General features: G+C 44.9%; 1 protein-coding gene across 4 annotated transcripts; it reads left to right on the forward strand.

Moving 5' to 3' along the window:
- The first annotated feature begins 823 nt into the window (after nt 1-823).
- On the forward strand, nt 824-13,715 carry LOC128893770 (voltage-dependent calcium channel subunit alpha-2/delta-3). 4 transcript variants are annotated; one of them, XM_054154982.1, is made up of 19 exons: nt 824-1,130; nt 2,171-2,357; nt 2,468-3,010; nt 3,260-3,667; nt 3,772-4,086; nt 5,135-5,191; nt 7,044-7,124; nt 7,233-7,307; nt 7,384-7,488; nt 7,840-7,911; nt 7,989-8,136; nt 8,407-8,473; nt 8,645-8,814; nt 9,243-9,366; nt 9,885-9,917; nt 10,506-10,780; nt 10,859-11,202; nt 11,292-11,534; nt 11,647-13,715. In XM_054154982.1, the coding sequence occupies exons 1-19, from the start codon at nt 1,048-1,050 to the stop codon at nt 12,037-12,039; spliced, it is 3,723 nt and encodes a 1,240-aa protein (XP_054010957.1). In that variant the 5' UTR covers nt 824-1,047; the 3' UTR covers nt 12,040-13,715. The 4 variants fall into 4 exon arrangements, with proteins under 4 accessions (XP_054010957.1, XP_054010958.1, XP_054010959.1 ...); XM_054154983.1 differs by lacking the exon at nt 9,885-9,917 and having other exon boundaries at nt 826-1,130; XM_054154984.1 differs by lacking the exon at nt 5,135-5,191 and having other exon boundaries at nt 826-1,130.
- The last annotated feature ends 231 nt before the right edge of the window (nt 13,716-13,946 follow it).

Genomic DNA, 13,946 nt, shown 5'->3' on the forward strand with positions numbered 1-13,946 from the left:
TTAGCGCCGGAAACTCCGCAGTCATCGTAGGACTCCATTTTTTCAACAGGAACATCGTCCCGTGCCAAGAAAATTAAATTATCCTGAAATTTTGAAGCTGTCAAGTCCTACATCCAAGCATTAAACAACATTCACGACTTGTCACGTAAGTTCCTAATTACTCTAATAACTCTGTACGCAGACCTCTCCTCGCTCAAGCAACGTTACACAAAATCAATCATTACGCCAAAACGATTTCTTCTCATTAACGGTACGAATAATCTCTTCCAGCAATAAAAACTCCAAGAGAACGCGAGAGTCGAGAGTTTCTTCGGCGTTTTCTTCGTTCCAGTGAACCAGACCTGTAAAAATACCCTCGGAGGCTACAAGCTCGCGATTCCTCCCGAGCCAGCCCCCTGTGAACTATGCCAACGAACCAGCTAAACGAAAAACCGACGGAAACAGAGCAAGCTAGGCGAGGATAGAGGAGGGGCTGGGACCGACATTCGGAGGGAAACATTACTATCAATTTTCAGCGGACGCTTACGAGCGGCGACGCGTTGTCGAGACGCTCGCCGCGTCTCGCAGACTTTGTGCGCGGGCAGTGTCGAGGTTTTTTATTCAAGCGAAACAATTGATGGGATCAGATAGAAAGTTCAATCGCATATTAAACACATTATAATTAACAAAAATTATTCGTTTCTTTATTAGAAATTAATTGTACGAAACTAGGGTCGGCTTAATGTTCACGCTGCATCCACCATTAATTTAATTTTTAGTTAACCCGTCGATCGAGGGTTTTGTTTGCCGATAGGATAATACGCCACTGCGTTCGAACGAAATTCTGCTCATCTCTGCGCGCAAGCTCCGCAGTCGCGTGGATCGATAAGCTCGGGGTAACTGACGGCCGTGGTCGGACGGTGCGCGCACTGCACGGCGACGTCGACGACGACGAGCACCGTGGCCGGCCGAGAGAATCCTTAATGTCAGACGCGAGCCTCCTCTCGGCACCAGTTTTGTTTACCGTGTCCTCGCGTAAACAGCGGAGCGCCGTCTTGGACGACAGTCATGAGGCTTCGTTTCCTGTACGCCGTCGTCGTCCTGATCCTGATCGAGGCACCCGACCGCGGTGACGGCATATCGTACAACACGTAAGTCCTCGTTTCGTCACGGACCGTTTATTCAAATCACGGGTTTACCGTTCAAACGGACCTCGCGAACGTGTTTCCTTTATTTACTATCCGTGCCACGCTACGGTTGGACAGGTAATCGGGTTTATTTACTGGTCCAGGTGACACGAGTGTTATCGACACGCGCCCACCCTCGGCAGAGGGTGGGGGGACGGCGAAAACGTGGCCGATACACGATGTAACACGTTCCGCGTGACTCGTGTCTTTGTTGAGTTTTGCAATTTTAGGTCATCTTTCAGAATTGAATAGATCGTAGGCGAGTTTCCGGGGACCATGTGTATTCGAATGAACGATAAGCGAGTCTTCGGCTTCGAACGTTTCGCGAGTGGTTGAGCCGTTCGACTAGGTGACACGTTAATTATTTTTAAGAATTCCGATTCATGTTTGCCGCGGCTGGTATCTCTTAAGAGCATTAAACGGTTGTAATATTTCCTCGTTGCATCAGAGCCGAACGCACTGTATAATGGAGTATCGAGTGAAAAGGAAATATCGTGTAGGGCTAAAAATAAGCGTACATTTAACAAAGGAGGCATAGCTATATGCTGTAGATGTAATATGGAAATTATAATAGCGATATAAATAGTAAGAACAAATCTATGGTACAGATTTCAAAGGTAAAGTAAACACGGTTAGACTCGATCTCTCAGCAGGGAAAACAGAATTACACTATTTCCGGTCTCGTGGTATTAGAAGAATTCTATTTAAAGAATTACAACCTAATAGTCCTTCAATCTATCCGTGGCGTATCGCGCTGCGTGTACATTGTTCGTCAAACTCTACGTCACGTTTCGAACGTGTTTACTCCCTCGACCTACATCAAACCTTCCTCCGGTGGTTTTCCCTTCTCCGTCTCGAATGCTCCGTCTCGAATGCTCCGTCTCGAAGTTTCGCGCGCGGGAAGACCCGAGCACGGACCACTGTGGAACGTTCGGAGCGATTTAAAGAAATTTAAAAGGGACCCAGAGACTAACTAACGAGGTCGCTTATTGTTTCACGCACAGAGCAAAAGCATGGGCGCACAAATTGGGTTTCGAGCTGTCCCAGCTGGCCAAGTACGTGACCAACGTGGAGAAGTTCCAGGAGAGGTACAAGCAGGCGTCGGTGACGATACGTGATGGTAACGCCTTGGTTCACGAGATCGCCAAGGACATCAAGGCTATGATGGAGTCGAAAATATCAGCCATCAAGGTACCCGCTCGATTTTAATCAATCTTTACAATTCGTATCTACGCGCGTACCGGGATCCTCATATATATTGTAAATTTCATCGTGGTTTCTAACTCTCCTTCCTCTTCCAGAGGATCATGGACGTAGCAGAAACGTCGGCGTTATCAGCTCCGGACGTCACGCCCCCGGATTCGTTCAAATTCATCAACGCAAAGAACAACACCATCGACGTGAAGAACAGCTACCACTTCGGAGGCGAGGTGAACCTGAACATGTCCGCCGTCCACGTTCCAACGAACGTTTACGAGAGAGCCACGCCCGTGATCAGGGCGATCAAGTGGTCCGAGGAGCTGGACAAGACCTTCATCAACAACTACGAACAGGACCCGTCCCTGTCCTGGCAGTACTTCGGCAGCGCGACGGGATTCATGAGACAGTACCCGGCGATGAACTGGTACATGGAGGAGACGGTCGACCTGTTCGACTGCAGGACCAGAAGCTGGTACATCGAGGCAGCCACCAGCCCGAAGGACATCCTCATCCTGATCGACACGTCGGGCAGCATGACCGGCATACGCAGGGAAATCGCTAGGCACGTGGTTAACAACATCCTAGACACTCTAGGGAACAACGACTTCGTCAACATCATCACGTTCTCCAATGTCACCAAGGAGGTAATTAGCGAGAAGCGCAACGATTGCGATTAGGTTTAGGTAGCCATTGGTTGGCAGAGACAATATAATTGCTGAAGACCAGTGATGGCCGAAACCCTAGGCTACGAAGGCTTTCGAACATTTTCCAAAGAAGGAAATGAGATAAACATGTCGACAAACTTCAGATTTATTCGAAGCGTACGGGTTTGCCCATCGCTGTTGAAGATAAGGCACGCTTACGCTTTCTATTAACCATGATTTTATTTCAAGGTGGTTCCATGCTTCAACGATACCTTGGTCCAAGCGAATTTAGCAAACGTCAGGGAGCTGAAGAGAGCCATATCGAATCTGAACACGGAGAAGATCGCGAATTTCTCGCTGGCCTTGACCACGGCCTTCGAGCTGCTCGAGAGCTATCGAATGGAGAAGAAAGGGGCCCTTTGCAACCAGGCGATCATGCTGATAACGGACGGCGTGCCGTACAACTATAAAGACATCTTCGAGACTTATAACTGGAAGGACAATCCCGACGAACCGTATAGAGCGGACATGCCCGTCAGAATGTTCACTTATCTGATTGGCAGGGAAGTGGCGGACGTCAGGGAGGTGCAATGGATGGCTTGCGCGAACAGAGGATATTTTGTTCATCTTTGCACATTGGCTGAAGTCAGAGAACAGGTAAACCGGGATCTATCTTGACTTCTGACCCCGAGGAACTTGATACCAATTTTTCGATCGTAATTGTCAATCTTCTGTCTAATCTTTCTAATCGCTATCTTCAGGTGCTCAAGTACGTTCCCGTGATGGCACGACCGTTGGTACTGGGTCGCACGGACCATCCAACGATCTGGACCCCCGTCTACGCCGACATCACGGACCCCAAGATGACCGATTGGCTCTGGGAGCAACGCGAAAGCGAGGAACAGGAGGAGAGGTTCCTCAGGCTCCACAGAAGAAAGAAGCTGTTCAACACTTCGGAGCGCGATCGCAGGTTCGTGAAGAAGCAGAAGAAGTCGCACGACCAGAGCAGCGATCTTCAAGAGTATAAGCTGATGACCTCGGTTAGCATGCCGGTGTTTGACCGACGCAATAACGCGGTAAGATTTTCCTTTTTCTGGTACAATCGAACCGAGACAATCTAATTCCGTTAGGGAACTATTGTAACTGTTCTTGAATCCTTGACCGTTTCTGCCCCGAAACGAACTTGGTAGATGCGTAAATTACATTTGAATCTCCTAATTGATTCACTTTGTCAAGCTGTCCGTCTCATTCAGTCGTTTTCTTATGTACTACTCGATAGCTGTGAAGACGTTCAAGATACTTATGAAAATTGGAACGCTCGTTTAGACTAATTCACGGACGTCAGAAGTGAGAACTAAAAAAAGGATTCGTTATTCAACGGTTAAACTAAACATTAAATTATACAAAAGTTCTGTTCGCTGATATTTCAACTATTTAAATCGAAAATTATGGTACAGGACCACCAGGTTGGTCCTTCGAAAAACGATAGCCAACAGCGTCCAGAAAAGTATTATAAACGATAAACAGCGACGTCCTCTACCGTCGTGTTTGTTGGATTACCGTTCGTCCCTTTCTAGAAATAATTATTCCAACAAGATACACGTGTAATTGAGTGTCAGAGGTATTACGAAACGAACGATCAAGGTAATCGACCGTTTGATAACGCACGTAGACTCCGCGTCGCCTCGCGACCTCTCTGGTGCACGCCTTCGGAATCGTATTAACGGTCCCGTCGTTATTAAGCCACTCGAGCACGCACTTATCATAATCATCGTTATTCCCATGCGACACGGCCCTTTCTCACAGCCGCCGCTGCCGCCGCTCCTCCCCCCCCCCCCGCCCCCCCCCAATGCCCCCCACGATCGATTGACGAGACTCAACCGTGCGTTAACTACGGCTACCTCGAGCTTGTGTATCGTGCGAGAGAAAAAAATCAGTCAGATAATCAGAAGTTAACAGAGAATCGTATCACTGATTGCATCGCTTCCGATCACTCTCAGGACTGATCCTTCATCCCGTCGATACATAACGTCGAAGAGTCGCGGTTAGTCGATAGCCAAACCACCCCAGCCCCCTTGACGCGAGCGGAGTTTCCCCTGGTTTTAAGTTCATGTTTGTCCACAGAACATCACAAGGCAGGTGCTGGTGAACGAGGCGTACTGGGTGACAGAGACAAGAGAGGTTGGCAGCAAACAAACAAAAAAAAAAAAAAAAAAAAACAAAAAACACAAGCAACGTTGTTCCAATGCATAGAGCCCCGTAACCCTTTCGCCTTTTGTATTCGCGCGGCTCGTTCACGCGTGTCTGGGCCTCCGACAGCGCGGACAGTGAGGGAACGATCGGCGGGCGTCGAAGAATGGATCGATCGTAGTATCGATCGGACCGGATCCAATATTCCGGGGAGAACGTCGAGTTGAAATCGTTATCGAAACCGAATATTGGTATAGCAAATATTGGCCAAGTCTCCATAAATGCTAAAGCTCGGGACTGAACCGGTGCGTTCATGGGAGAGTTCGTACATTCACCGATGCATCGAGCTGTAGATCTTCTTAAAACGATTAGAAGAGTCCTTGTGCCTTTGTAACGAGTATTTGTAGGCGAAAACGCAAGTATTCCTTCGAAAGAAAAATTACATCTTCGTCTATGGATATTCTTTTTAAGAAGATCTGGTATCGGACTCTTCTCTTCCTTTCACTCAGGGTTTACCATTCGTTTAGATCGGTCATTTTGTGTACGCCAAAGGGGATTCACGAACAGGGTTTGAAAATGTTGCAACGAAGCATGCTCGAAACGAATGAAATTTAAATGGCGGGTAGAATATACTGATTCGGGAATCCCAGAGACGAGATCGACGCCGCGCGACGAACATTCATTCCATTTAGGTACACGTTCGTCTCTCTGGTATCTTAATTTTGTCTAACGCTGGTAATGGACTTAGTTTAATCATTAGGTAGGTTTAGGTACTTTAGTCTACCCTGTGCCCTGTTCGAGACGAGTAGAAACATGGATTATCCTGTCCGCCTGTTGGATTGCGAACGGCGATACCTCCTCTTAATATTATTATTATTATTATTATTATTATTATCATTATTATCATTATTATCGTTGACTCGTAGAAGAACTATGGTTCTGCAGTGACTACATATATATATATATATATATATATATATATATATATATATACACATACATATATATATATATACATGCTCTGAAACATGAGAGAGAATATCCCGTTGGGTATAAGGAATGTACTGAGCACACGCGTGCACACAGTACGACTTGAAGTTTTTTTGAGTGCTAGATTTGGTTAGTCGAGTAAAACAGTAGAGTTCGGTCGGACGCCGTTCCCGACGGCACTTCCGTTTTCTGCGAATCCGTGATCATTTATAACAACGTACGATAATATCGTGCGCAATTTCCCAAAATATTTTCGATTAAACACGAACAGTTCGTCCTCTTTCTCTTCGTTCCGTTACTGTCATATTCTTTCTCTGTTTACGTCCGGTCCACGAAGAAGAAAACGGCGATTCGCAGAGAATGAACGGGACGTTGGGTTGAACGATAAACGGCGCGGCCAATTGTGATTTGATTATTAACACTTAGGATAGCCTGCGTCAGATATTAATTGTTCTTAATTGTGTATCGTTACTATTATTATTATTATTGTTATTATTATTATCGTTATTATTGAGAACGTAGTTGAGCTAGTTTATACACGTCCAGTCTTACGTCAAAGAATACGTTTATGATTATTATTATTATTATTATTATTATCATCATCATCATCGTTATCGTTATCGTTTCTTTAGTAAATACCGTCATTTTATTTTTGTTTTGTTTCTAATACTAGAACAGTGTGTCTTTAGACGAATTCATTGTGATAGCGTTTATTGGAGAAGGTAGATACGCTTATGGTTATGCGACTTGGGATGATGATGATTACGTAATTGATTTCTATACACGAACCCCCCCCCCCCCATAGCCACGATTACGGAATTTCGTTAAAACGCGACGATGATTCTTTGCGCAGACACGGATCGCCGATCTCCTAGGCGTCGCTGGCACGGACGTTCCGATACGAGAGATACAGAAGCTCATGATGCCCCATCGGGTGAGCCGATCTCTTTCTTCTTCTTTCCGTTACTGTTAGAAATCGCTCGTTAGATGTTACAGTTACTTATCTGGCTCATTGTTCCTTTCTTTTGCTTCTTGACAACAGCTCGGCGTTAACGGATACGCGTTCATCGTGACCAACAACGGTTTCATCCTGATTCATCCCGACCTTCGACCAGTGGTTAGTGTCATACGTTTTTTAAACGACCCTCCTACGACACGAGAATAATTTTTTTTAACAATATTCGAAATTACAGTTTCAGGGAATCCTGAAACCAGCGTACAACAGCGTCGACATGGCGGAGGTCGAGCTGATGGATCAGGACAGAGGACCAAGGGAGTTCGACGATGGAATCATCATGGTAAACATATAATTACACCGCGGATGCGTACGCATTTATGGCAACTGAAAATGTGGGAGGATGCGCGTGACTGGAAAAAATATATATAAAATGCGATTCTTTGAAACTGTACAAATATGTATTTGTATTAACATCCGCGGTTTACGTATAATAATATTCCGACATTTACTTCGTAGAAATTATTATTCTTTAACAGTGTAGTATCGTAGTAGTAATTAGTCGCGTAAGTGGTCGACCGCGGATCCGAGGATCGTGCGTTCGAATCCCCCCGTGCCTTAGTTTTCGTTTTTTCGTTTCGTTTACCTACGATAATGTTACCGTTCTCCATACTAAACCAAGTTCTTCTTGCAGCTTCGAAATGACGTGGTCAATCAGGCAAACGGTAGCGTGACGCTTCACACAAAGTACCATTACGATGACATGGTGAGTGATCTCGTAATCGTCCGCGGATGATTAAATTTCTACGTTGAAACGTTCACCTGATTACCTCTGCTCCGTAGAAACGTGTGGGAAGAGTGAAGAGGAAGTATGACTACACCGGCATACCAAACACGCCGTTCACGGTGGTGGTCAGTCTGCCGGAACATGATCACAACGGAAGTCATCGCGTTCACGCTACCGAGGAAATACATCGTGTTCACGTTAGTGGTAGGTGTTCCAATGAAACGTGCGATTCGTGACCATTCCGAATCTTAGCTACCGAGTTCCTAGATGCTGAATAAACATCGGAATTCTCTTCGAATGCATTTATCATTTATCGTATCGTACATGTAGAGTTCGACAAGTGAAATTTTTGGATCTCGTCCTTCCTTATTTCTTTTTAATCGATATCAAATGAATCAGAGATCGGACTAAGCTTGTTCAGCTATACCAACGTTCCAGCAATCTCTAGTATTCTAACGAGATAGTCTGTTGCAGGCAAGAACGTGTCCGATTATTTCTCTGGCACGAACTGGCGGGTGCATCCCCATTGGTTGTACTGCAAGTAAGTGGAATCGTTCCGGCTCGTGACCTCTTTGCAATTTACCTATATGCTTTAACCTCTTTAACCCTTTATTTACTGGCGGGACTAATAAGTCCCGTCAATTTTCGTATGTCGATCACTGAGAGCGCGTTAAATTTATGAACTAAATCGATAACGACGCCTTTGACGCAGATACCACTACGAGGACGAGCATTCGTTCAATTCCTCGGAGGCGCAGCTCCTGCATTTCCTGGAGCGTACTCGACAGCCGGGTTGGAAATGGAACGACATGAAACAACCGTCCCAGCCGCCAGAATACTCGGCCACGAGTTCCGGTAACGACACTCACCGCAAATCAAAGCGTAGGTGTTATTTCCATTTAAGCCAATTTTGATGCATCAATCGCTGGAGTTAGGGTCGTGTCATGCGACGTATTCAATGTTAGTTCTCTGCTATACAGGGTGTCCTGTACGAAGCTGTACAGTATGAAGTATGTATCAGGTTGTCCCAAAAGTTTCTTCCATTTCGTTAATAAGTAATACAGCAATACTTTATGTCTAATGTTCAATTATTGAATTGGGTACGATCCATTGTATAAACACTGCCACACAAAATAAATGAGTGCAAGTCACGAAAGATACATTTGGGACAACCTAATATTTCATTGTTAATATTTAACATTGTTGATGCAGACATCAGTTATTTTTCTTACTCGGTCATACCCGATAAAGACGTTAAATAAAATAAATAGATAAATGTACGACCACTGATGAACGCTCTGTTCCAACAGCCACGCCATACAAAGCGGACAAAGACTCTTACTACTGCGACAGAGAGCTTCTGCTGAGTCTGGTGTTCGACGCAAAGGTAACCGAGTGGTTTGCAAACCTCAGCACCACGCGCGAGGAAAAAGGGTGAGCATCGCCATAAAACGTCCTTGAAACGCGAGCACGTGTTCGAATTAGTACGGAAAAGGTCGCTAAAGGGCTAGGATATCTTTCCTTCTTTTATAGATATTGAAATCGAAATTAAAATTTGATAGTGCGATTAACATTATAAAGCGTGGACAATTGTGATGGAGCAATGAAAGAATAGGCCCGAACGGTGGGATAGATTCCTAGATGTACAGCCTTGAACACTTGTAACATACTCGATTACGATGAAGAATCAAACTGTGATAACTGTATGAGCCTGTAAATAACTTTCGTTGACTCCACCATAAAATGTCAGAAGACGCATGCCACTGTACCATAATGGCTGCATCGGGCCCGTTTTAGTGTATCGTTTCGCTGTACATTTTTCTTTTCGTTCGGTGCACAATACGTTCTCTTATTTCCGTTCTCTTACTCTCTCTCTCTCTCTCTCTTCCGTCAGGATAACGAAACGGACCTGTTTCTTTTTTACTAATATTTACCACTTTGACGCAATGCAGACCTTTAGCTAGGCTGATGAATCTGCTGCCAAGGTAACGTCCATCACATCGCACCTTACGTTTTCATTCTAGAGACTAACGATTACGCTCGATCGTTCGTTCTTGTCGCTTCTTTTAACTGTACTCGCTTTCCTCCCACTATTTTCATTTCAATCTAAGTGTCCCACTTAACGTTGAGTCGTTCAGTTTCTCAACTTTGAAGTCACACCCTTTTTGAACATTTATTTGGTTTTCGACAACGATTTATGTATTTATATTTTACCCCTTTGTTGTTCCTTTCGCGATTCTTAATCGGTGGTAGATCACGGATCCACCAAGAATGGAGGTCGTCTGTCAGGACCGGGACCTCGAAGAGGGACGATGACAGCTGGAGGATCAATTGAATTCGCCTTAACTATCCATTAGTCGCGATACACTCGCTCGCAACGCTTTTATTTGTAACCTTCCCGGTTTTCTGAACCAAACTGAACGAAACGTTCTTCAGTGGTAGCCCCAACGTCGCGAGCGAGTTATCGAAGCTCCTCGGTAACGCAATAGCGCAGTATATTAGTAAAAGCTCAAAGGTCTACTTTGAGGAGGAGTCTTCTTCGACCACGAAGTCTAACGCTTTGCTTCTTGTAGGAAAGAGTTCCAACAACGTTTCGGCGTGACGCTCGCCTTCATGGCCACTCACAGTGGCCTGACAAGATGGCAGGACTTCTTGCTGGACGAGAACGCCACCCTTTCAGAAGACCACTTCAGCAAGATCTACCCGAGAGCCATAGACGAAGTATGGTACAAGCGCGCCGTCGAGCAGCACTATATCCACCGTGAGAACTTTGTCTTCTCCGTGCCACTCGACGAGGAGGGTGCCGACAACACCACCCTCGTCACCGCCAGTCACGCCATTTTTATTGGTATAATTACTACTACTCGTAGCAAAAACTTATTAACCATTTGCGCTGTATCACTGAAATGATCCGTACGCTCTGCAGAATCTTCAAAAGGAAAGGCGCCAGCGGCGGTGGTAGGCTTTCAGTTCCAGCACACCGCTCTTCAAGGGCTCTTCCAGAACATCACGTTCAGCTGCGAAGGTTTAGGGAATTGTCACTCGCATTGCGGCGCAGAGAACTGGGCTTGCTACTTGATCGACAACAACGGATACGTGATCGCAGCGGAGGACGAATCCGACGCAGGGAAGTTCTTTGGCGAAATCAGAGGACCGATCATGTCCAATCTCGTGAAGGAGAGCGTCTTCGAGAGGATCAGGATATACGATTACCAGGCGGTCTGCTTCAAAAGAACGCATACCACTAACGATGGAAGCATACTGCTCACGGTAATCGGTCAAATGATTTCTTCCAGAATTAATTTTTAAAAACAGTTTTTAGCGCCAATCGCGTTCTGTTTGTACCTCGTTGTTTTTAGCCATGGAGAAGCGCACAGAAGTTGATCTCGTGGCTCGTCGGGCAAGCGGTCTGGGCTTGGGCCAGAGCAGGAATTTGGAACTCCGAGTACGCAGAGGTGTACGCTTACCCGAACGAGGACGAAGGTATGCACGAAAGTTACCAGGAGAGCGAAGAAAAGCCTCCGGTGGACGCCAAGGACGAGAAACTGTTCGACCAAAAGGTTCTGATCAATCGAACCAGGCCAGAAGCTTGCGATCAAGAGGTAAACAGAGTTCAACACGTTGAGAAATTCGATGATACAAAAGTGGACCAATTTATTTAAGAGCTTGTTACGAATTGATAATTATTTATTTTTACACCATTTCTTCCTTTAGGTGTACCTGTACCTGCGGAACGCGTCCTTCGTATCGTTCGACATCGAATCCAACGTGAACGACGAATGCCTGAGGCCCTACATCGTGCAACCAGTGGATTTCAGTAATATGCTTCTAGTGGTGGTCAACACGGACTGCTTCGACACGGTATCGCCTCCATTGAGCGTGATACCGGAGGAAGTGATGTACGAGAACAACTCTCTGGTCTGCCAGAAGGCGCTCAACCCCCTGAAGAGAAAGAAACCTCAGTCCTGCATTCGCAGCGATCCGAAGGAAAGCGAGATCAAAGATCTCTGCGGCTTGGCTTCGAACGTGGAATCGAATATCTACCTCCTTCTTCTGTTATCGACCGCCTGTGTCCTCGCAAGACGGATCGTCCTTGGTCAGAATTAATTTCCGCGAATCGACTCCATTGATTCGGAGTCAACAAGGACGGACGAAGTTGAATATTATGAAATTAAGATCGAAAGCGTTTCTCGCTGTAATTCGTCGCGCAGAGATGGGCAAAATTCTCATTTAGATGAAAATTAACGCCTTTGTTTCACGTTAAATAAGTAAAAGATTATCCGAACAAATTATCTTCAACTGTCCAATCGCCATAGGCATTCGAATAAATTATAAGAGTATAGATTATAGAGAGCACGTTTCGTTCGTCGTTTATTATTCGAATAAAATTCTGCCCATCTATGGGATGTCTGAGAGCGCTCTCGAGAGATTCGTGAAAACGTATTACCTTTGCCAACGTCATTAAGCTGTTCACGGGACAAAGTACATACAATTGGAGGCGATTCGTTGCGAAATATTCGATGTTTTCTTTTTATAGTTAATGCGATTTCAAGATGTTCTAGTATATATAGCGACGCTGTCATAGAGAGGAGTGATTAAGGTCCTGGTGATGTCTCCTCTATCGGCGCGTACTTTGGTGCAGGCAGGGTCTGCATCTGAAAAGTCTGGAGGATCATCGAGCTCCACGGGACAAGGGTTGAATTATGCATCGGTATTTTCTTGAAGGATGTTCGTTACTATTTGTACGCTAGGAATCGAACTTTCCTTCATCCTCTAACGACAATTATCTCCGTAAAAAAAAAAAATGATGAGAATGGGTCTACTTCCACAGATTTTAACGTTTCCCAGGCGAACATGTTCCGAGAAAATACTGTGTTCTGCTTCGAATTCTTGATCTAAAGTCGATGTCCATGGGTTCGTGGCTTCTGCGGTGGACGATTCGAGGATTCAAAGAACTGTTTAGTCCTAAAGAACAACCTTACTGCCCGAAATGCAATGCGGCGTCAGTTCCGTATACGTCCCTGTTCTCCTCCTTGCTTTGGTCCCTACTCTTCGCCTCTGTCCATTTTAGCGATCGTTGCCAGGGCTGGGACTACTCGTCGAACGCATTCGATTATTTAATTATAAAAATAGTCCCAGCACTAATCGTTACTACATGATCGTTAGGGTTTAACGATGCTTAAGTCGCGACGACAGCAGGATGCTGACTCAGAAGGTTGATTAGAAAGTCTACGTTTTCGCGATTAGGGAAATATTCGTGAATGCAATCACAAAATCGATATAATCAAAATCTAGTAGAGCATCCTTAGGTCAGAGCCACCGACACGAATAAGGGAACAAGGTACTGTACTTACGCGACATTTGGTTCATGTAGCAGGTACTCGTGGAAAACGTGGTGTAGCCGAAAATTTAACGAGGTGCAAAAGTTAACGGAATAAAATTACCATCGAGAATAATTAAATGGCATCTAGTGCGAGTTTGGTATAATTTTTTGGGTGACAAAGTAGGTAAGGTATTATGGGGAACGGTTGAAGCAGGGGCGTATACCATGAGCGCACGTTCACGATACTATGGAACACATTAACATTTTTGCGCTTTGTACATTAACCGATATAAGACATGTCGTTTGATATTTATAGAGATTACGAATATTAATTTTGTATATCAATGTATTATACAAGAAGTTGCAAGGATGGTGTGTGCCTTTGGACACGCGGTTAAAACCAAACGAAACAAAGATGAATCTTGTTGTATGTTTTTCAAATAAACAACTGAACTCTCTACTTCGCTAACTGTCTGCTTCCTTGAGCAAAACAGAAAGGCGCTCTTGTCGAGTAGACTTCGAGTATTCATTATTCTTCCCTTTTAAACGTTTTCGACCACGGTCCTCCCTAGAAACTATTCCACAATTTACATTAAAAAATAAATTCCAATTCAATGCATAGGGTCTTACTATCACATTATTTTTGTAACAATACAAAGTAAAATGTAATATTTCGATTCTTTTCAAAATT

Source organism: Hylaeus anthracinus, unplaced genomic scaffold, assembly GCF_026225885.1.
Source record: "Hylaeus anthracinus isolate JK02 unplaced genomic scaffold, UHH_iyHylAnth1.0_haploid 3, whole genome shotgun sequence".
Lineage (NCBI taxonomy): Eukaryota > Metazoa > Arthropoda > Insecta > Hymenoptera > Colletidae > Hylaeus > Hylaeus anthracinus.